This window comes from Haemaphysalis longicornis, unplaced genomic scaffold (genome assembly GCF_048455015.1).
Source record: "Haemaphysalis longicornis isolate Haplotype H1 unplaced genomic scaffold, Haemaphysalis longicornis Haplotype H1 scaffold_9, whole genome shotgun sequence".
NCBI classification, from domain to species: domain Eukaryota; kingdom Metazoa; phylum Arthropoda; class Arachnida; order Ixodida; family Ixodidae; genus Haemaphysalis; species Haemaphysalis longicornis.
The window spans coordinates 127,439,997-127,463,474 of record NW_027526460.1 but is presented as its reverse complement, the minus strand read 5'-3'; the positions used below and the strand labels follow the sequence as shown (position 1 = coordinate 127,463,474).

At 52.9% G+C, this 23,478-nt stretch overlaps 1 protein-coding gene across 1 annotated transcript in view; it reads right to left on the bottom strand.

Moving 5' to 3' along the window:
• The window catches only part of LOC144153419 (uncharacterized), a 46,642-nt gene that overhangs the window by 12,813 nt on the left and 10,351 nt on the right, over positions 1 to 23,478 (bottom strand). The window contains exons 4-5 of the mRNA XM_077685066.1: positions 22,150 to 22,306; positions 18,400 to 18,629 (exon numbers count right to left, since the gene is read on the bottom strand). Of these exons, the coding sequence (XP_077541192.1) occupies positions 18,400 to 18,629; positions 22,150 to 22,306 (387 nt within the window). The remainder of the gene's footprint in view (positions 1 to 18,399; positions 18,630 to 22,149; positions 22,307 to 23,478) is intronic.

Below are 23,478 nucleotides of genomic sequence, written 5' to 3'. Positions count from 1 at the left end.
TGGCTGAATCGACTCACAGACAGACAGACGGACAGACAGACATACAGACAGACCAAAATTTCTGGGTTTAAGTAACCCAAGAAAGACAATCATCTTGAAAATATGAGGCCCTCAACTACTCTTGGAGCGGAGTGGGTATCAAGGGACACGCGTACATTGTGCATGCTGTAATGATAGTTTCCGTTGCTCTTTGGGGGACTACTGACGATACCGTGGGAAAAACTTGGCCGAGTCTCCGTCTGTAACCACGCATAAACATAGCTGAACCAAGGCTAATACCCCCGTCAAACGTGCCTATTTAAGCGCACTTCCGCCGAGTGCACTCGGGCTTCCCAAGTGACACTTAGGCTGCGCGCTGCTAAACGACGAAATATAGTGCCCTTGGCCGTGATTTCAGTGACGATAGCCGGCGTAAATATTACGCAAAATTACTTGAAATCCCCCCTCTTTATCACGTGAGGGATAATGCAAACATTTCGTTGTGTTTGCATTGTTGAAAATTGCAATCGGAGCCTCGCACAAGACCACAAAATACAGAGTCGGGACAGCGACTGAACACCGGCGCTGATATCTCCACTGTTATTCACTGCGCAGTGAATAACATCAGCATTATTGTTTGGAGGAAATTATCTGAAAGCATTGAATACAACAGAAATGGTCTGAAGCAGGAACACAATCACAGGGCCACAAGAAATCACCTACGAGAAGTACGAGAACACCGCAGAGAACAGCTGCCATGGAGCAAAATACCCACCAGGCGGCACTGGCACGTTGTTGAGAGAGAGATTATTTTCTTATTTTTCGTCACTGCTTCAATTTTTGTAAAAGTAAATAAGCAATATATCTATAATTAACTTTTAACGTTACTTATTATCATCTAAACGCTCGCGGTTTTATGTTAATTTTTCCGATTTTCGGACTTCTGTTCACGAGATTACTCACTCGGCGGGCTGGGCCGGTAAAGTGTGTTTGGGGACCACACTCGGCTTAAAGTGCGTTCCTTGTAAAGTGTCATTCGCGTTTTCCGTTTTGCTGCTCCCGAATGACATTTTAGCCGAGTGCACTCTGTGTAAGTGCACTTAAATAGGCACGTTTGACAGGGGTATAAGCTAGGTTCACGGGGTCTCCACCTACGCTGTGTGCCCAGTCTTCGTACCACTAGTGCGAAGCTGCACCAAGTTTTTTAACCTTAGATGTTTAATTCTAAAGATGAGGCTTTAGTGAGTTCCAACGCCTGAATAGGAACGTACTCCTGAAATGCCGAAACTCAAGGGCGAGCACTTGGTGCGGCACGCTGACATTGCATCTCAGTCGGGTGCACATCCTTAGTAATTTCAAAATACTGGTGGCCATATTACAGGTTTCTTAGGACAAAACCTTGGAACCGGTCTTGGGGGATTAGCAGGGGTAATATGTGTAGGCTAAAATCATTTGATTACATGCACGAGGTAAGTTACATATTGGGGGACCCGCAAAAATACGCCATTAACCCCAAATCCTGATTATCCCCAGTGGGGATTATTAAAGAAGAAACTTCTCAAGACAGCTTTTAGCTCTTCGTATGGGTTACCCTTATTAGTAAAAACTATGTAGTTCGATATCTGAAAGAGCCTACAAGTAACTGTAAAAGTTAAAAACAGTTTAGCCCTTTTCATTCCCTTGAGATATGAAATTTAAAGACAATGATGACTTTTTGAGTTTCTACACCATGATAGGAATATGTTGCCTGAATTTCGAGTCCCTATGTCTAGCAGTATGGCTAGGCGTCGCTATTCGCTGTTAAGCCGCTTAACACCGTGGGGGGTACAATTGGAAAAGTAATGCTCGCCCTTTTAAACTTCTTTGTGGTTGAAATCCTTACGTCTTTCTATGTGAATATATATGGGCAGCATCAAGACATCCGACACTGTCTACAATGAAGAGCGGTAACAAGCTCCAAATTGTGCACCTAATTCACACACACAAGGAGCTGAGACACCCTTCCTCCCCAACACTCGCGCATGAAGAGTTTTTACTATATTCAGGACTGGCTCTACAGCGTAAACAAAAAAATTGTAAAAGGAAAGACCACTATACTTTTACATGCGAAGCATCTCATGCTCGGGGCTGTGTCCTTCCCTCCCTCGTTGTTGTCGTTGTCCGCCATCCGCACTCTACTGCGCATGCGCGTCTCTTCAGCCCCGTCAGCGTTTGGGCTGGCGTCAGCGCAGTCCACTATAAAAATAAATAGTTAGGCGGCGCCCGGTTTCGATCCCACGACTCTCTGGCCGCAACGGGAGGTACGTGGCGCTCTTCCCACTGCGCTACAAACCGAGACGGGAGCATGTGCTACGAACGCGCCTTATGTCCTTCACTCATTCAAACTACGTCAAGAAGCTACTGATACAACGAAGGCACGCGAAGCTGAACGTCAACGGAAACGACGAACTGAAAACTAATGGGAACTTCAGTCGACCCCCATGGCTGCTTCGCATACTCCTCAGGGTTCCCCTACGGGAAGATAGTGTAATTTTTTTTTTTCACTTCTCCTTGTCTACGCTAAGAGCAGCGACCGAGGGAGACTCCCCGTTATTGACATGCAATCTGTGAGACTGTCATCAGTCATGTCGTGCAAGCTGAACCAGCGCTTGCACCATTTGTGCTTTCTGCCTCTTGCTGAATTTCATTGTGGTACTCTTCAACGCCGCACAACTGTGAAGTACTGGCCGCGACCTTACTACTGACATGGGACTGCGCACCGAGATTTTTATTTCTGTACCCGGAGGTCGCCTGCAATGCCCTCCACGTTTATTCGCCGTATTTATTGAAATTGCGCCCTCTAACCATTTCGCACTTACGGTTCTATAGCCTGGCACACGTTTGCGAGCGCAAAGTTCAAGCAGGCAGAGGATAAGTGTGCTCACTGTCCGCTGAGGCAGCTGGCGATCGCGGCCGTCATGTCGGTCACCGCGGAGCGTGTGTCCTGGTCTACTCGAAACCCGACTGACACAAACACGGGCTCGAACATGTGCGCGACCATGCGCATGCACTCCAAACGAAACTGGTCCTTGTACGGAGCCCTGTTGTCCGCCGGGGTGCTGGAAAAAGGCGTTGCCACTTGAGCTGCAGGTGCCATTAAGTGGGGTTTATTTAAAGTTAACTTTTCAGGGGCCCTGCAACACTTCGGAAAAAGGATTTCACTCTTTCCTTTGTGCCTGAAAGTACTGAGAAAGCTATAGTTATCGCCTGTATGCTTTGCTTGTCGCAGCCGATCTATGCGTCTTCCTGTGACTGCTTTGCTTTCACTGTGATTTTTCTTTAATTGGATCGGCTATCGAATGCGTTTGCTATCTGCAACTAGAAGAAAGTCGTCCAATAGCCGTGCCATCGCTAGAATTGCGCTATTCGATCGCTGAAACTTGGCCAACACCAGGACAAAGAGAAAAGTCTTTTTGCCAAGTTTTCAATTTTTGGCTCAGGTACTTTGTTCTAGATGCACTTCTTGACTGCGTTCTGAAAGCGTACCAGATTAAAAAAAAAAACGCTGAAAGTAATGTTGCAGGCCCCTTATTTCATATTAAAGGAGCATTTGAAAAAGTCTGCTATAAATCACATCACACTCGTTTAAAAATACGTCTTAAAATGAGAAACACGAGGTACAAAATAAAAATTACTCCCACCTCCCCTCGCGGGAACCCCTGTGTAGATGCGACGCATAGGGGGTTCCGTTGTTGTTTCCGTTAGGTTGATTCTCCCATCGCGTGAAACGTGCCGTGAACCCCCTTCCGCGGCTATGACGTGACGTGGCGCGGCTATGACGCAACACAATCCAACACAATCCACTTTAATCCAATCCAATCCAAATCCAAATCCAAGCCAAGCCAATCCAATCGAATCCAATCCAATAACCCTCGCGAGAGAGTGTTCGCTATCGGAGAGGAGAGGGGGTGAGCGGCGGAGAGCGCAGCTGGCGCGGCGAGGAGAATGGGGGAGGGGTGTGAACGGACAACAACAACGCCGTATGGAGGGACAAGGGGAGTGAATGAGATGCAGTCGCATCTAAAAAATCGAAAATGAGAAAACGACCCAAAATAAATAGATCCCGCATGCTCATCAAACTGAGTGTTTGCAACTGCTGAGGTAAGCTGGAGACATTAAAGACCAACTTCACTCAAAATTTTGGCCCCTTGAAAACTCTGCCTCAAAATACAAGGGGAAAAATCGTCGTCATCATCCTCATCATTATCCTCAGCAGCAGCAGCCTACTCAGGTCCACTGCAGGACGAATTCATCTCCCATTGATCTCGAACCGGTCCTGTCGTGCACTGCTCAAGTACACAGTTCACCATGGAATTTTTTTATTTCTCCTCTCCATCGGGCTGATGGTTTTCCCCTATTCTGTTACGCCATTTTTTGGTATCCATTTTTTTTTATTTTGAAACCTACACTCAGCGCAACACAAAAAAAAACACGAGACGAAGGAAGGGAACACAGGACGGGCGCTATCCACTCTGTTACCATAATTTTCCACCGATTGTCAGTTCGTCTCATTACATGGCCAGCCCAAGTCCATCTATTTTTCTTTATCTGACATACAATATCTTATCTAGTTTGTCCTCTGATCCAGGTAGGTCGTTTCCTGTCCCTGAGTGTTACTCCTAACATTATTCATTCCATGGCACGTTGAGCGGACTTTAGTTTGCGTTCTTGTTGGTTAGTAAGGCGCCAAGTTTCAACTCCGTATGTCATCACCGGCAGCACACACTGGTTGTAGACTTTTCTTTTGAGTGACAGAGGTAGCTTACTTTTCATTATTTGGGAGTGCTTGTCGAGTGCTCCCCAATTCATACCTATTTTGCGCCGGATTTCTCTCGTGGTTGGGGTCAGCTCTAAACATAAGTCCGAGGAAGTTATATTCTTTTACTCCTTGTAGCATTTCGTTTTCTAAGCTGAACTTTCGGCATGCTTATTCCTCATTACTTTAGATTTATTCACATTGTTGCGGAGCGGAATACCTAAAAAATTGAAGGTGTATTTAACACACGTATTTACAGACACGCGAGCAGGGTGTTGGCCTTAGCAGGAACCTCTTCTTCCTCTACTTCCAACGGCTCCCCGAAACCCCAGCCCGCCAAGCGTCGTCTTCTTTCCAGCTCAGCTAGGGCTATTTTACGTTCGTACAACGTAAATTCTTGCTTACAGTCCTTATTGCTATTGTTACTATTTTTGATCCTGAGCTTTTCGGCACCAGTCTTGTGTCTCATGAACTCTTTTGTGTAATTTGAATCGCTAGTAACTTCTGAAAAGTGGGCACCTAAAATATCCGCTGGCGTCTGCAACAAATCGCCAACACCGTCGGTAGGAAATACTGGTACGGTAAACCGTCTGTAGCTGCCCTTGACTTTGCGCACATGGTCCCAGACATTTTTTGCGGGGTTGTAATGTTTATTGCGCCTACAAAGTTTCGCCACGAGTTTCTTTTCGCTTCTTCTCCTGATTTTCCTGCCAGCAGCCCGGGCAGCCTAAAAACTCACGCAGTCTTCCATGGTAGGGTACCGTCTGATCTGAACGCACCCCAAGCCTTGTTCTGATTTTTCCGGTATTCGCGACAGGCATCGTTATACCACGGCTTTGGTTGCTTAGAGATTCGGCCAGATGTCTGTGGGACGGCCATTTTAGCAGCTTTAACGCGTTCCTAGCAGATGTAGGCATTTGCCTCGTCTATGGATATACTGCTCATGTCAAATCCCTCAAAACCGATCAGATCCTTAAAGGGGTCCTGAAATACCTTCCGCCGATGCATGGATGTACATGTAACCAAATAAAGCAATGTATTAGCAATCTCCCCCCGCAAGAATTTTGTTAAAGCGCTGAGTATTAGCTGAGAAATCGTAAATCAAAAACCGCGCATTATCGTCGCGCCGCGTTTCCTCCTCCTTTCAACTTACTCTCCGCTGTTGGCGCGGGAGCCTTCCCTCCCATGATGCTGCGCTCCTCAGCGGTGACGTACTTCCGCTATTGCGCTGCTCACACTGCCGTCTGCTACGGGCAAGCTTTGTTGAGACCATGAATCCCGTACTCCGCTCAAGGCTGGAAAAGCGAACGAAAAATCTGGCTGCATGTGTGCGGCGGCCTGGCCTTGCCCTTTCGCGGTGTACGTTGCTTCAGATGCAATCGGCGGCACGTGACTTTTTATCGGCGGTGAACTCGCAGCCGCACGTGGAGGATCGTGCGCTCGTTCTCTTTGAAGCACCGCGCACTGTTTATCCAAAAAGCGCCGTATCAGATTAAGATCCGGCTAGTGCCGGGTCTTAATTTGCGGCGGTGGTAATTCCTGCCGGCGGCATGTGAAAAAGACATTTTAAACCGATACAGAACCCTTGCCCAAAACGCTTCAATCATGTGACCAGTTCAGCTTGGGGCGACGCGTGGTGAACAGCGGCAACGTTGGCAAAACAGGCTCCGCCGCGGCCGCCGCGGCTCTGAGCTTACTAGCGCTGGAGCGAGCGCCATTTCTTTGACAATCTCAAACATCGATTGCCTTGGCAACAAGGCACAAACCACTCTAGAAGTCCGTTACGGTTCCGTGATCCCGGTTCAGCTTGGGGCCCCACCTCGCGACATGTGGGCACTGCAGGCGTACCACTCACTCCGATTAGGAAGTGCGAGATGCGTTTAACATTACAGGAGGCGATGATGTGTGTGTTGTGGACGCCTTTGTTTCGCGATGAAATGCGACGTTGTGCTTCTGCGGGTGGATAGTGCTTCCCATGGTCTGGATTATCTTTCTCGATCGACGTACGACTCAACTTCGCATGGGGTATGTGCAGTGTGCGTGGCTAAAAGCCATCTCGGCTTGTGCACCAGAGTTAAGTGACTTGCTGTTCGTCCCCGCAAACCGCGCCCGATGTGAGTGCCTAATTTAGGAGGAGGCAACCCATCGTCTGTCAATCGCGGTTCAGACTTGCGACGCATGTTGTGACGTTGTGTTTGTTCGAAACGCATCTCTGGATTGTTTTGAAGTTGAATAAAATGTGTGCGTCAAACCCGGGCATTCGGCTCAGGGCGTTCTCTGCGATTGCACGAAAGAAGTGCCGCGGGGCTTCAACGCTTTTTATATGGAACGTACTCAGGTAAGAGAATATCTATGTCGTGTTATTGCCGTGTTGCATTCAATACAAACGGTTAAGCGTTTGTTTACACTTGTTTCGTTTGTCGCAAAATGTCCAAGCACTCCGGCACTACGCTGGCAGATCAGCCGGCGAGCCGACGCTGAGCAGACGACTCATCTCTTTGCCAGAAGTGCGTGAAAAACTCGCCCAATAGCAGGATGTCTAGCTCATCACGAACATCTGGGAATCGATGACGTAGACACGTGAAGATGGCGGCGTCCAAAAACACGAAGGGAAGGGTGAGAAAAAAGCGACAAACTTTGCAACAAAAGTGTGAGCGTTCCGCTGCGCGTAAAAGAGTAATACTTGGCATAGGTGACGTTGACGACCCAATCTAACGATTGCGCTAGTTCATTTAGTGTGCTCAAAACACCTTTCAGGGCCCCTTTAAAATTTCCCCAGTCTGCTCTCTCGAGCCTCCATCAGGGTAGACAGCTATTGAGGGCATAACGATGCACTTCTCACAACAAGGCAGGAAAGTGATCACATATGCGTGTGGATCGTTCACATGCACTCCACTCAAAGTACATCTGGAGCTCTGGTGACACAGCACAAAGGTTTAGCGGGGAAAAGGTTCCCTTACCCACACAAAAAAGTGTATTAGTCTCCATTATTGAACACTAGAAGACTGTTGGTCGTTACCCAATGTTCGATTAGTTTTCCCCGGCCGTCAGTTTGGTCACCTCCCCAAAGGCAGAGATGGGCAGTAAAGTCTCCCGCAATAACAAAGTGCAGACAGTTGCTCAAAAAGGTCACCAAATTCCAGTAATGACACATTATCGGATGGTGGCAGATAAAGGGAGACAGCAGTGACCAGCTTGTTGACAAACATGTGCCGCAACGGCCTCAAGTGTAGTGTTGAGTTGTATGGACTTTAGAATTATACCATGTGCTACAACCAAAGCCACACCCCCTGAAGCGCAAGTGCAGTCTTCTCAGTCCTTTCTGAGTAGGTGATAGTTGCGGAGAATTTTGTTATGCCTTTTCGTTAAATTTGTTCGGGGTTCATATTCGCCTATTAACTCGTGGTTATCGTCTATGTTGTGGACTAGACCTCTACAGTCCCAGCGCATGAAGGGAACTGGCATTTCGGTTTGCCTGGGTCGGGTACAATTAGTTACTTTTTTTACTTTTTGTCAGGTGGTTTTCTTGTAAGAAAACCTTGCAGGGGTCTTCTTGCTTGCAGGGGTCTTAGATGAGTTCTTTCCATTGCCTTTAGAAGGCACTGGCAGGAGAGACGTCGAGTGTCTTCCAGTGCCTTTTTTGGGTCCTGGAAGGGACGAGGTGGAGGGAACAACCTCCATGGCCTTCACAGCCATATGTCAGAGACGGCAGGTGATCGCACAGCCTTTGCTGCCGAAGCACTTGCAGTCGGCTGTGTCTGTGCTGGCTGCTGCATGGAGGGTGGCAGGGAAGGTGCAAGGTCAGCAAAGCTAACCTGCGTGCCCACCCATCCTTGAGGTGGCCCGGACCGCCGGTGCGCCATTTTGGCGAAAGTGCATTTTCGCACAAATGAGAGAGAGAGAGAGAAAGGACTTTATTGAGGTACCGGCAGTCGGGGACGGGTCAGGCCACGCAGGGCTTCACCGTCCCGTAGTCTTCACCGCTCACCGCGGCGTCGGGCCGACCCCGAGGTCTACGTCTGGTCGGCGCGGGCTACTTGGAGTGCCGCCGCTGTCGCCCCTAGCCCTCGCTCCCGCAGGAGGAGGCCGAGAGGAGTGCGGGTTCCCCTTTCGCCTTTGCCTGTCCAGTGCAGCCTCGAGCCGCTGGATGGCCCTTAGCTGATCTTCTCGCCCCGAAGAGCGCACTGAGTCCGCAATGTCCGGTGGGAGGATCGGCCTCCCCGCACTTGAGTCGTGGTCCGCACATCCCCACATCAAGTGGGCCAAGTCTGCGTTCACACGCGCACACACACTGCACACCTCGTCCTCGTACATGTCCGGGCACACGTGGCGCGCGAGCGCCGGCGTAAGCACCGTCCCGGTTTGCAGTTGTCGTAGAAGCACGGCCTCTCTCCTCGCGAGCCCCGGGTGGGGCGGAGGATAGGCCTGCCTCTCTGTCCTATACCAACACAGCGTAGCACCGTATGTGGTCAGGGGCTCTGCGCCGTTGTCGTCCTCGTCGTTGCTTGGCTCCTCGTCGACGTCGGCGTCCGTCGCTGGCGCGGCCCGGCACGCGGCGAGATCACGGGCCGCAGCGTCGGCAGCCTCGTTGACGTTCCTGTAGCCGCCTCGCAGCTCCCGACCCATGTGGGCCGGAAACCAGCGCACGGTCGTCGTTGCGTTCTTGCGCGCGCCTTCCCCGATGCCGGAGAGGACTCGCATCGTTGTCTTGCAGACCATACCCCTGGCGAGATTGGCGATGGCCGACTTCGAGTCGCTGAACACCGTTCGCGTGTCGGGGTGAAGCAGGGCCAGCGCTATGGCCGCCTCCTCCGCCTGTCTGGCGGTCTTGGCTCGCACGCTGCCCGCACTCAGTACTTCTCCCGTGGCGGCTCGTATCGCCACCACGGCGTAGGTGTCTTCCCTGTCGCGGCGTTTGGAAGCGTCCACGTACACCGCGTCGCTCCTCCCATTGTACCCCTTGGCGAGCGCGCACGCCCGCGCCATCCTCCGCTCCGAGTTTCGCCCCGGCGCCACGTTCTTGGGTAGCGGCGGGATCACCAGGCTGCTTGCGATGTCGTCGCGCAGCGGTACTAGCTCGTCCTCCTCGTCGAAGGAGCAGCTTAGTCCCACGCGCTGTAGTAACCTTGTGCCCGTGCGGGTCGACCCTAGGCGCTCCAGTTGAGACGTTCGCTGCGCCTCGCTGATCTCCGAGAGCGTGTTGTGTACTCCTAGAGACGCGAGGGCCGCGTTGCTCGTGCTGTTGAGGAGGCCCAGGGCCGCCCGGTACGACTTGCGTATCGCCGCGTCGATCTTTGCGCGTTCTTGGGTCCGCCAGTCGTGGAAGGCTCCCACGTAGGCCACCTGGCTGACCACGAACGCCTGCAGCAGGCGCAGCAGGCTCGCTTCTCGCATGCCGCGCGCCCGCGTGGCGAGGCGCTTGACGAGGCGCGTGGCGATGCCCATCTTTGTTACCAACCGTTCGACAGTGGTGGTGTTGTAGCGTCGGCTCGCGTCGATGTGCATACCCAGGACGCGGATGCTCGTCGCTTCGGGGATCGCCGTGCCGTCGCTCCCGCGTACCACGATGCTGCGCTCCGCTTCGGTCTTCTTGCGGTGACGTCCCGTCGGGGGCAGGACCAGGAGTTGCGATTTTTGCGGGGCGCATCGGAGACCCGTGCCGCGCAGGCTCTCCTCTATGCCGTCCACTGCCTCTTGTAACGCCGACTCGATGTGGCCGTCGCTGCCGCCCGGCACCCACAGCGTAATGTCGTCGGCGTAGATGGTGTAGCGGACGTCGGGTAGCTCGTCCAGGCGGCGGGCCACGCCGATCATTACGAGGTTGAATAGCAGCGGCGAGATGACAGAGCCCTGCGGCGTGCCGACGCTGCCCAGTTCTCGCTCCTCGAGTTGTGTCCCGCCCACCTCCAGTCGGGCCGTGCGGCCGGTCAGGAAGGTTCGAACGTAGTTGTAAGACCGTTGTCCAAGGCCGAGCCGGGACACTTGGGCCAGGATCGCCGAGTGCTTCACCTTGTCGAAGGCGCTCTGCAGGTCCAGGCCCAGGATGGCGCGGTTGTCCGAGGTCGGTCCCGACGGCGGAGCCAGCACCTCGCGTTGCAGCAGCAGCATTGCGTCCTGTGTCCCCAGCCGCGAGCGGAAGCCCAGCATGGGGTCAGGGTACAGGCCGTTGGACTCGAGATACCGTTGCCACCGGTCGTTGAGAACGTGCTCCAACACCTTCCCCACGCACGACGTGAGAGAGATGGGGCGCAGGCTCTCTATGCCCGGCGGCTTGTTGGGCTTCGGTATGAGAATTGTCTTGGCCGTCTTCCACTGTCGCGGGAGGCTGCCGGCTCGCCAGTGCTCGTTGAAGTACTTTGTGAGCGATGTTATGGCCGCGTCGCTCAAGTTACGCAGCGCCTTGTTCGTGACGCGGTCCGGGCCCGCCGCCGATCGGCAGTTCAGGGCCTGGGTGGCGCGCCGGACCTCCCACTCCTCGATGTCGCGGTCGAGCGAAGGGTTGGGCGGGCCGGCGTACTCTCCTTGTTGTTCCGTCGCGGTCTCGGGAAGGTAGCGCTCGTTGAGCCGCTTGTGTACCTCCCGTTCTCCGAGCTCCTTCGTCGCCGCGTACATGATTTGCGCGAGCCGGTGGCGTTGATACTCCTTGCTTTGTGTTTCGTCCATCAGGTGACGGAGGAGTTTCCACGTTCCCCCGCGATGGAGCTGGCCGTCGGCTTCGTTGCACAGCTCGAACCATTGCTGCGCGCACAGCTGGCGGCTGTACTTCTCGATTTCTCGGCCGAGCGTGGCGATCCGCTTGCGGAGGGCGCGGTTGTGCCGCTGCCGCTTCCACCTTCGCTGTAGCGAGCTTCGAGCCTCCAGCATGTGCGCGAGCCGGGGGTCTATTCGCGTGGTCTCCTCGGACGTCTCCGTGACGGACGTCGCCTTCTCGACGGCTGCGACGACTTTGCGCGTCCACTGCTCTATGTCCGTGATTTCACCCAGGTCTTCGGTGCGGTAATCATGCCAGTTCGTCAGCCGGTGCTTGATCTGCCCGTCGTCGGCGCTGGTCCTACTGTTGGGTCGGAGCGGGATGACGACTTCCACGATGTAGTGGTCGCTGCCGAGATTTATGCCCGTGTTCCTCCAGCTAGCCGGACGGTCGTCGGGCAGGTGGAGAAACGCCAGGTCTGGTGTGGTGTCTTTCACGACGGACGTGCCGATGCGTGTGGGGTGTGCTGGGTCCGTGAGGAGTACGTAATCCGCTTCGGCGGCGTCCTCCAACAACTCTCGGCCCTTGACCGTCGTGGCGGCGTGGCCGAGCTCCTTGTGTCGCGCGTTGAAGTCCCCGCACGCGACGACGATGGCGCCGTCGCATGCGGAGACTGCCCCGCGCGCTCTGTGCAGTAGTGACTTGAAGCGTTGCTGGTTGTGCTGTGGGTTACTATACACGTTGACGCCATGACGATCGTGCTCGTGCTCTTGTGCTTGCCCGTGATCACCGAGAGTTCCGTCGCACACACCTCGATGGCGCTTCCTCGGTTCCCCATGAATGCGTCGTGCTTGATGAAAGTGATGCCCTTCCTGACGAAGGTGCACACGCCTTGCGCTGCTCCGCGCCCGCAGGTGCGAGCGCTCGGCGGGCTAGCGTGCGCCCTGTAGCCGGGGAGGGACGGCGCGTTCTCTGCGTGGGTTTCCTGTATCATGATGACGTCGGGCTGCTCCGCCGGCGTCAACGTTTGAAGGTGTTGTTGCAAGACCGCCTTCCGGCACCGAAAGCCGTTGGCGTTCCAGTGCCAGATGCGGAGCGAAGTGCGTTGCCTGGGCGTCGTCATCCTGGCGAAGAGACGGTGATCGGGTTGCCGTGCTCTTGTGCTGCGCCCCTTACGGATGCTGCCAGTTGATTGAGTTGTTGCTGAACGGGCAGGATTGCCTGCTGAATTGCTTGCTGCATGACTTGTATCATTCTGTTGGTGAGTCGTCGCTCGAGGGCGTCAAAGTCCTTCCCCCAGCGGTTCATCTGGGACTCGAGCTTGCGGTAGCCGTTGTTGAGGCTGGCGTAACTCGTCGGCTTGCTGATTGTGCTCGAGGCGGCAGTCGACATGCTGGAACCGGCGTCGCCGATGTCCTCGTCGCACTCGTCCTCCACCTCTTGCTCCCGCGCCGGGGACGCGCGGCGCTGCGTTACTTGCTTCAGCGGCGGGGCCGGGCACTCCGTCGGCTTGGCGGTCGTAGTCGTTTCTGCGGGCGCGGGTTTGGACCACGTGGTCGCTCTCGCTCCCCACAGTTCCTCGAGCTTTAGGGTTAGTTGTTCGATAGTTACCCGCTGGGCGTGCACAGTAGCCTGCAGCTCCTTCACCATCTTTCTCAGCTCCACGGTTTCCGGGGAGGCACTCCCTTGTTTCGTGGCGTTATTACCGCGGCGTGGCGGCGGCCGGCTCGCGCTCCTCCGTCTCGACTCCGAGCGGTCGCGGCGCGCGGACTTTGAGCGCCGGCGGCTCGGCGCGGCAGCCGCTCCACCAGCTGCGCCGGCGGCAATCGCCGCCCAGGCGGGGCCTCTCGACGTGGCGCGGCGACCGCGCGATGTACTCCTGGCGGCACCTCGCGACGCGCTCCTCCGCGACGATCTCCGGCGCGACGCGCTCCTGCCGCGGCTGCTGCCGCGCGGCGGAGCGATTTCGGGGAACTCGTCTCTCCGAGAGAGTCTGATCTTGGGCGCCGGCGTTGCCGCTCTCGCGCGTTCCTCCTCCAGTTTCCGTTCCCACTGTCGCTTGCGGACTTGATACGGGACTTTGAACTTGTTCTTGCACGAGCCTTCGCCCGTGGGGTGTGGGCCGCCGCACAGGCGACACCGCGGCTTGCACTTGCCTTCGTGCCCGTCACCGGGGTTCTTCAGCCCGCACGCAAAGCACACGCGGGCGCCCGGCGTTGGGCACACGTCCTTCCTGTGTCCGATTTGGCCGCAGATTCTGCAAACCTCTTTGTGCTGCCGGTAGAGGTAGCAACGCGTGACGACGCCGCCGTACCAGACGTAGGACGGCACTTTACTCCCGTGGAACAGGATGACGACCGCCATCGACTGACCGAGGCGGTGCGCGTCACCGGCGGTAGGGTTATGCCTGTTGACTATGTGGCGGTAGATGTCGTCCGCGGAGTCTTCCAGGCCCACTCCACGTATCACGCCGCGAGAGGTGTCCTCCGGCGCCGCGCGGTACGCGTACGTTTCGTATTCTTTGTCGCCGATGCCGATCCTCTTCACAACCTCGTAGCGTAGCATTCTCTCCCAGCTCGGGGTGCTTATGACGAGAATATTCTGGGCAATGTTCGGGAGCATCGTGTCCTCGCACACGGCTTCCTCGTCCGCCTTGGCCGTAGCGAAGATGGCGCGGCGCAGGTCGGTTAGCGGCGTTTTGCCTATCTCTAGGCCGCCATGTGGCCGCACGACCACGCGGAACTCATCTCTCGACGCAAAGTTTGGCATGCGCGCCGATTTTGCCATGCCGGCGTTGACTTTACTCGCGATCTGGGCTCGCGTGAGGGTGGCGTGGCGTTGTGAAGCACTCGGCTTACCGGCGTGTGGCGAAGCCCGCTGCGGAGAAGCTTCGGGAACACTCACGGTCTTCTTACGGCGACGCTGATGGGATACGCGGGTCCAGCCGGCGTGGTCGTCGTCTTCCTCCGGCTCGTCGGCGGCGCGCGGACACTCGATGTCGTCGACTACGTGGCCGTCGGTGCCGGTGTTCGCGATTACAGTCCCCGTCGATGCACAGTCTGACACAGTCCGCACTCGCTGGGAAGGGTAAGGGTCCGCAGGTGACACATCCATTTCACAGGATTCGGAGAATAATTCTTCGTCGGAGCGCCGAAGATCCGCCCGCTGGGCAGGTCCGGGCACGCCCGCGGCGGCGGCGGCGGCCGTCGACGTGGCCGACGCCATGCCCGTACTCGTTCGAGCCCTCGTTAGGCTTAGCTGGGGTGCCTCGCCTCGCGGAGAGAAGATGCTCGTAAAACGGCCAAAAATGGGCTAATCGGCCCAAATTTGGTATCGGCGTGGTCCTCGCAACGTTAGGAAGCTCGTACGTACGCTTGGGACATCAGAGGCGGGATGGTCCTCCCGAAATCCGTGACGGCGACGGAGCCAACGTGGAGTGCGTCCGCTCTCCTCGGCGACCGCAGCGCCCTCCCCGCACAAATGAGAAGCGTCGTCGCGCTTCTTGAATTGAAGGAAATGAGAAGCGTCGTCGCGCTTCTTGAATTGAAGGACCTTATTTTATCGTGGCATTATTTCTTTATAGTCTTGAAATTTCTGACATTTTGTTGAGTACGCAGGATGTGTCCCTGCACAGATGGCACACTTCGCTTCCTGCACTGCGCAGGAGTTCGACAGATGATCAGTACTGGCGCACTTGGCACAATTCTCTTTCCACGACAGCTCTGCAGTGTATGGCCAAACCTCTGGCACCTAAAGCACCGGTGCCAGTTGGGGATATATGGACGGACTCGGTGGACCACGTAGCTGAGTTTAAGAGATTGCGGAAGCTTAGTGGAGTTGAAAGTCAGAACCAGGTAGTTGGTAGGGATGTCAATGCCGTTACGTCGGATCATGATACGCCTGACTGCTGTAACATTTTTCTCTTGCAGGCCCTCAAGAATTCAATCCTGCCTGAGGTCTGCAAGGTCATGATCCGAAATCACTCCATGGAATGAGTTTAGGCTTCGGTGAACCGATACTTTAACACTTAGATTTTCTAGCCTTTGCATTGCCAGCACTGCATCAGCCTGGGATTTGTTTTCGCATTCAATGTGGATACCTCCACAGGACATCTTTGTCGCTTTACATTTACCGCCGAGGACAGCTTCCAGTTCTTTAGCGAATAAAAATGGAGAGGCCTTTAGTAGGGGGCACTGACAGTCGATGGATTCGATAACAAGAAATTTTGGAAAGCTTCGTTCTTTTTGTTGGAATGGGACCCTTGATGCAGGGTAGCTTACTGCGGTGCAGACTAGTTTCCGGGCAAGATCAAAAGAAGGTTTTGTCGTAGCCGTAGATAATCAGATTCATGTTGAGCAGCCACTCTGGCCGCCCACCTTGGAGCCCAACATGGGAACGCAGACCTGCGTTAGCCATACGTGGCCACTATAGCCTAGGGTGGCATTCACACAGGGTGAACCCTTGAAACCCGCAAGAGGAGATCAGAAAGCAGAAAAAATAGACAGGAAAAATGGAGAAACAAGACAAGAAAGCGAAAGAGTGGAGAGGGAGACAGGAAATGGCGACTGGCTGATTCCCCCTCTACCGGGTCAGTCCTGGGGTGCCGTCTAAGAGAAGCGAGGGCCAAAGTGGCGTGTTGCCTTCACCGAGGGGCCCTAAGGTCCATAACAACCTCGGTGTCAGCGCAGCCACCAGAATCCCCTTTTACCTGGACATGGCTAAGCCACGCACAGACTAAAGCGTGGGTGGGTCCAACCCACATGGGCTCGGGGTCCGCGGTGTCGCCACCACCGTCACCTTGAACACGCAAGGTGCTCCTGTGGGGGAGGAGTTTGAATAGCTCAAATTCAAAATGCCGTCTTTGATCAGTTGTGACGCGACGGGATATCCAGCCGTAGTAGAAAGTTGAGGCTACATGTTCTGCAGTAGTCCTTTCGAGAGCCCATATCTTAGTCCATGGAGGGAAACGACCAATGGCTGTGACGCAACAGCGGTAAGGTCCGGCTGTTCCAACGGCAGGGGAAGTGCTCCTCGTGGCAAAGTGACTTGCCTGGTGATTTTGGCGCGTTGGCATCGGGTACAATTGCGTGGCCAGGTGCGGCAGTCAGGCTGAATGGCGGGCCAAACGTAGCGGTCAGTCACGAGGCGTGTAGAAGCGCGAATACCGGGATGGCTGAAGTTGAGTAACTTGTTGAGAAGGCTGCGGCGATGCAGTGAAGGCGCATAAGGTCTCACTAAGGTGGATATGCCTCAGTAGAGACTATGTCAACGCAGGGACAGAAACTTGTTGATGCAGAAGAGACGAGGCGTTCTGAAGGAGCTGCTGCAGTTCGGCATCAGTTTTGTGACCCTCGGCAAGGGCGTCAGTCGTCAAGGGCAGCAACTAAACAGCGGAGAAACGGGAGAGCCCTTCAACAACAACATTATCTTTCCCGCTGATGTGCTGGGTGTTTGTGATAAACTGGGCGATAAAGGACAGCTGGTTCTGCTGGACCCGTGGGAGTTTATCGCGGCTTTGAGAGAAGGCGGATGTTTGTGGTCGGTATAGATGGTGCAGTACTGTGCCTCGAGGATGTGGCGAAAGTACTGAGCCACCTCGTTGATGGCAAAAGCTGTCAGCAGTAAGCTGGCCAGGTCGGCTCAACAGCCGCCGAAGTTGTATCGGCAGAGCTGCCGGAGGACGAGGCCGTCTTTGGGCTGGAGATTTTCTTGGAAAAGAACGTCAGCTGACACCAGTTGTTGACCACTAGCTGCACCAGGAAGTCGCCAACGGTGGTGCTAAAGGCGACAGTGAACAGCCCCAAGGGAGCATCTGGCTTTGGATGAGAGAGAAGGGTGACCTTGCATAGAGAGAGCAGCATTGCAGTCTTCGAATGCATGTGTTGAAGCTGGTGTTCAAGTGACAGATTGGCTGCCTCATAGGCCAGCCAACTCGTCGTGGAAAGGGGACCTTGTTTTGATGCACATCCCATCTTGTCACGCGATGAGTTGGTGTTCGCACTTGGGACGAGCGGCAACGCGACTGCGCTTAGCGGAGCTGTTACCCGACCTGTATACGACTTCATTGGTGCTTACACCATTTGCACTAAAAAATTACGTTACACTACCGCGACAAGAACACGTAGCAATCACTCTACAACACATGCTACTAACCTAAAACAGTGCCGAAAGCATTGCGGGTTGCGGGAGGAGCCAAAAATTACGAATTCAAGCAGACCCGTTTCAAAATATCAATTCAGGAAGAAATACACACGTTAACTTTCACGCCAAACATCCGCATCCCACCAGCCCGCAAATTTCGCTTCTTTTCAGATACGGAGAAGTTCTGGCGCCTCTGAACTACACGGTGTTTACTACTCGCTGATAGAAGTACGAAAAGGCTGCAAGTAAGCCTACCGTCCCGCTATCCAACCGGCTAATAAAAAGATTACTTGCTTTTACAATTGAAATACGTTTATCCGCACTGGTGAGTCTCACGCTGGCCGTTGATTTGTACAAATGTACGCTGAAGCCAGAGCAACTCACCAAAGAACTGAAGTGCACGGGAAGTTGCTTGGCGGTCAGACGGGTCCGGCGGGCCCGTCGGGCCAGCCGTTAGGCATCACTTCTTTGAGACAGTACCCCGAAATAATAAAAACAACAGCCGTCAGGCAGTTTCTTGTTAAACAGAACGCGGGAACAGGAACCTAGGTGACGGCCGTCAATCATAACAGCGATGAGTAAGCAATATCCGAAAGTTGGCCTACAGTACCTGGTCGACTGCCAAATTCCCAATCACAGCAAGACGCAGCGCCCGCATTCGCCGAAGCGCATGCGCACCAGCGTGAACGCCATGGAAAACAAAAACGCGTTCTAGAGCTATGCCAGCTATGGCGAGTTATGTAATATCGCAGTACATGGCCGCGCCCAGTGCGCCTCCCTGTAAACGGCTCACTTTTTGCCCGAGAACTTGGCGGCATCGGCGAAGGGGACCACTTCGTCGACCACGTGCCAGCTGGTCCACAGGAGGAGCTCTGTTTCACTGAGCTCGGCCCACACGCTTTTCACGACGCTGACGAGGAGGTCAGGGTGGAACAGCGTGGCGCTGCGCTTGTACGGAGTCTTCGCCTCGACTGCATCCGGGAATGCCGTGATGCTGGGGCCGACAAACCGAACGTCCTTCACCTGAGGGCATATATCAACGGTCAAGCAATTGGGACCAGCTCCAGTGTAAGGAGCACCCAGACTCGTCTGCCCGATGCCGACTTGCGCGCCCTCCTTCTCTAACTGGTAAACGCTTAAGCGTGCCGTCAAAATGTCATGCGCGTTAACTGGCACCCAAAGAGGCCACGGATGCAATTTACAACGTTGTTCAGTTTGAATGAACTAGACTTTGCTAACTCGCTCAGATTTATCACAGTGACGAAATACATTTTTAGTTCAAACTTCTTCTAATTTGCAGCGTAAGAAAACAGGGGTGAGAGGGGACTGTGTCGCCGTATTCATATATGCTGTATACAAGAGTGAATTCAAGAATGTCGGAAACCCAATTGCCCAAGCATCAACGTTTGGCTGAAACAAACAAAAAAAGAAACAACGCAAAAAATTTTGCAAAATTTGAAAGCTTCGCGCTACACGCAGTTAGAAGTGATGCAGTAGCGGCAACAGACATAATCGGGCTTTGTCAGATTTTCCACTTCTTTCTGCCCGCCGGCTACATACGTCATTTCCGGCGGCGCCAGATAGTCTTCGATTTTTTCGGGTCGAGCAATATGGCTCCCCATACGCTGCCAGGACGTTTGGGATCTGGCGAAGAGCTGGTACCAGTAAGCATACAGTTTAATACTAATATATACTAGAGGGAAATCTGGCGCTGCATTCGCGGGCCGGCGTGGGCGGCGCCATTGCAGCTAGCGACGTTCCTCGCCTCCTTGGCTTGGTTAGCCACATGGCTTCTTTTTCGTCTTGAAGCCAAAAGGGGTAACATTGTTTTTTTGTTCATATTCCATGAAGCTTCTAAATAATCCCTAACAAATAAACCTTTCTGGAGCTTTAATTTTATAATAACAAAACAAATTCGATAAATTTTCCGCAGTAATATTGTTGCCTTTTTGCAGCCAAAGCCAACTTTTCAGCCTGTTCGTGAGCCATGCCAAGGACAAGTGGAAGCACGCTCACTGAAGCACGACTCCCCTAGACAGTGGCGCCAGATTTCCCTCTATTATATATTAGTATGAAACTCTATGCCAGTAAGCAAGTTAGCAGACGACGCTGCTAGCAGACGACAAAAGATTGACTAGTGCCGTGCAGCCAGTTTCAGCATAACATTGGGGGGTTGTTTGGCTACTCTGGGTTTTAAGGTTTAAAGTTGCTGTAACTTATGCGCAACCTAACCTTGCAATATTAAAGATCAGCGCGAAAGAACGCGACACACAAGAACAAGAAACGGAGAGGACAGCGCTTCACTCTAATGATATCCGTTTCTGGTTTCTTTTTGTGCCGTGTTTTGTTTTTCGCACTGATAGTTAATAATGAACTTTCCCGAACTGCGCCCATTTCACAGTCTTCTTTAATTAACTTTGCAAGCACAACATTTCACTTTATTAAAACGTTGTCTGTTGATACAGCACGTTCTCATTGCAAGAAGCGGCTGTTTTTTCTCGCCCGGAAAGTTCGATAAAAGACAGAATCTTCCCACTTCACTAGGTAATAATTTTCAAATGAGTTTGTGTTATACACGGCAAGCGTTTCTCAGCTGGTAGACGAAAGCAGCGTTCAGAAGTTAGACGGAAGCATGCATATTTCTGTTAGGGGAGGCAATTGTTTTTTTTTTTTTTTTGCCCGAACACAGGCTGTCCGTAGGCGAAGCCTTAAAAATGAATGCTTTCGTGTGTGTGCCCGCAAGCGGTGCCGGCTGCTTCTCAAGAAGAGGGGTCGCAAAGCACATCAGAAGAACTTTAAATTCGGCTTAAGGCGGGCATCCTCTTTTCATTTGACGTAAGGAACAACCAAGGTAAAGATTCAAATAACGTTGAACGGGCAGGATGTTCCCGAGAAAAAAACAATGACGCCTTCCCAAAGACCGTGACGATTTCGCAAGTAGAAAAGAACTGGATGTCATAGCGACGGCAAGCGGCTGCCGAAATGAGTCGGTGTCACTCATTGGTGTCGCTACGTCATGCTCGCTTTCAGTTTCGGGCAGAGGCCCGTCCGTACCGAGCAGACGACACAAGCAGCGATACAACATTTTGTGAAGTGGACCTTAGCAGACGACTGGAAAAATGATTGCTGCCTTCAGTGTTCATTGCTGCTGGGCTTTCCTCCCCTCGATTTTGCGGCTTCCGGTGTACACCGAAGCGCTTGAGCTACTTAATCATGACGCAACTGCTTGTCCGAGAGCAAACTCTGGGTCTCCTCGATTTCGCTGCACTTTGTGCACTAGTTTACAAAAGTGTCGTGCAAGTGAAGCGCCAGTTCTTTCAGTGCGAGTGGTGCAGCCGGCCAAAGCGAGGGCAAAAGTACACAAACGTCGCCTGCTGCAATCCGTGTTTGCGCGCTTTTTTTTAAATGGCGTCATCCTGCACTTACCTTGTGTTTTGTACAGAAATGCACTATTTTGCTGCACGTGACGACCATTCTCGTCTTAAACGGGAAACGCTGTCGTTTCTACTTTTTTTACTGACACAAGTATCATGTTGGAACCATCTGCTATGGTGCGCACCAAAAAACGTGCCAAAGCACGCTGCACCTTGCACGAGACGAGAACTCGCACAGAGGCTAGTGCAAAAGTGTAGAAGAACTCGTGCAGCACTGCGTCAAATCGAGGGCCGAAGTGCAGGTGGCGCGAGATGCACTGGCAAATCGAGTGCGAGAGTGCTACACCGCCTCAACTGGTGCAGAAAGTGTAGCCAAATCGAGGAGACCATCTGGCAGACCGCCCGCAGCCCGAACGCCCGTAAATCGAAGAGGCCGATAGCGACAACACTAAAAACAGCGTTATCCGTGTCTTCACTGCATGTTAGCATTCAAGTGACATGTACGGTCAAACGGAACCTGAAACCCCACTACAATCGCAGGGCGGTGCTTCGTGGCTGTGGCTGACTCTGCCGAGGTTTTTTTCCCTGATCCAAGGCGCTCGTGACTAATCCCTGAGCGTTGCTTCTATCAGATTTTTTCTATGGTTCGTTGGGTTGCGACCTTGTTTTCCAGTTATGCATACCACATGACTCGCCTTTTGAAACACGCTTGTTTGGAGTGGGTGGTTCGTTTAAGACTGAATGTTTCTGTTAATGAACATGTATGTTTATCTAAATGTTCTACTTTTTTTATTTTTTTTTATTTTTCGAAATTCTGATCTCTATTTACGCGATCATAAGCATGAAATGCCAATTGTGCATTTTAATCAGCATGCGAAGCGTTCGACGGTTCGGGATGCAGGGGTGCTCGGCAAAGCATGCTACGCATTAAAACAGCCAGTAAGTTTGCCGCCAATAAAAAAAAAAAAGATAGCGGCCTTTCCTAGCTTTCGCGGAATTAGGATCTAAGTGTACAATGCATAGGTCCAATGACACAGGCTGTCCACTAGGCTATTGCCAGATGTAGGTTGCACCGGCCGGCTTACGTAATTCAGGCAGAATGCACACAGTTTTGTTCTATTCGCGCTTAGAAATTGTTCAAAGCGTCCGAGCGTCAGCGCTTCGCTGACCTGAACGACGACCAATGGCGTAGGAACAGTCGGCTTCGCTAACTGCCCAGTGCCCGAGGTGACGGCCACTCTCATCTTGCTGTAGACCGTTGTTCTCGATGCTATCAAAGAAGCGGTCGCCGTGACACCTGCCACGCCTGCCAGGTTCGTGGCATAACTGCGGACGTAATAAACACGCAGCTGTCAAATTACAGATGTAGACATCACGCGCGCCCATCCATCAAGCTAATTGTTTAGATTGTCACCACTGTGAGCGTGTGTGCTTGTGCGGGCGTGTGTGCACGTGTGTGTGCGCGCGTACGTGTGCGTGTGTGGGTGTGCACGTGCGTGCGTACGTATACGGACGGACGGACGGACTGATGGGTGGATGGATGGATGTATTGACGGATGGACGGACGGACGGATAGACAGAGATACTAAAAATGGAAGACTAAGGACAGGAAACATTTAGGTCGCTAAGGGAAGCGATCTAGTAAGTACTTTTCTTTGCCCTGTGAAAAAAATTAGCTTCGAAATGCTAGGGAGCAATGAAACTGGAGGAAAATATCCGCACCGCGTGGAATCCGGACTTCAACATTCGGGTTATGCGACCGATTATTTACCAATTGAGCTCCAGGAGCGACTGAACGTGTTCTCTCCACTTTCTGGTGCATCCATGTGCCTTGAAAGGGCACCCTTCCTTTAGGGCCCGTAGAGTAGCTTGGACAACTTTGGTGTGAAGGGGACTTTTTAGCCGCTGTAGCCGTGCCTTGAGCGTCTACGCCATACGTACCAGAATAAGACTACTGGTTGGAATCACGCGCATGCTACCTGTGACAGCAACACTAAGAATACCGAGCCCTCAGTCACGGCCGCTCGATGGACCTTGTTTCCATCGAGTGGCCGTGCCTCAGTATTCGTGTGAATTAGCGGCTTCCCCTATGACATTGTGAAGAAAGCTTTTAGTCAGTACGACAAACCTGGCATAGGAATGGTAGTCAGTCTCCTTTATGGTGGGAACAGAAATTTCCAATAGGTAGGAAAGAAACAAATGTAAATATATAAGCACCGAGTGGGATTCCATCTCACAAAATTCACTACCGGAGGCGCCGACTATAACCTATAAAAAAAGGGTGCACTCACATACACGTAAATAAACCAGGATAAGGAGGGCAATATAGCTAGTTCAACTGGCAGAGCTTCAATAGCTTCATTAGAAGGTTGTGTGTTCCCACCCCAAACGGAGAGCATATTTCTTAAAATTTTCGTGTTCTAGCTGCTGTTTTAAAATTCCTTCTTTTCTATAAAAAAATGACTGCAGATGCTTAGAACTCCTTAAAGATGTCAAGG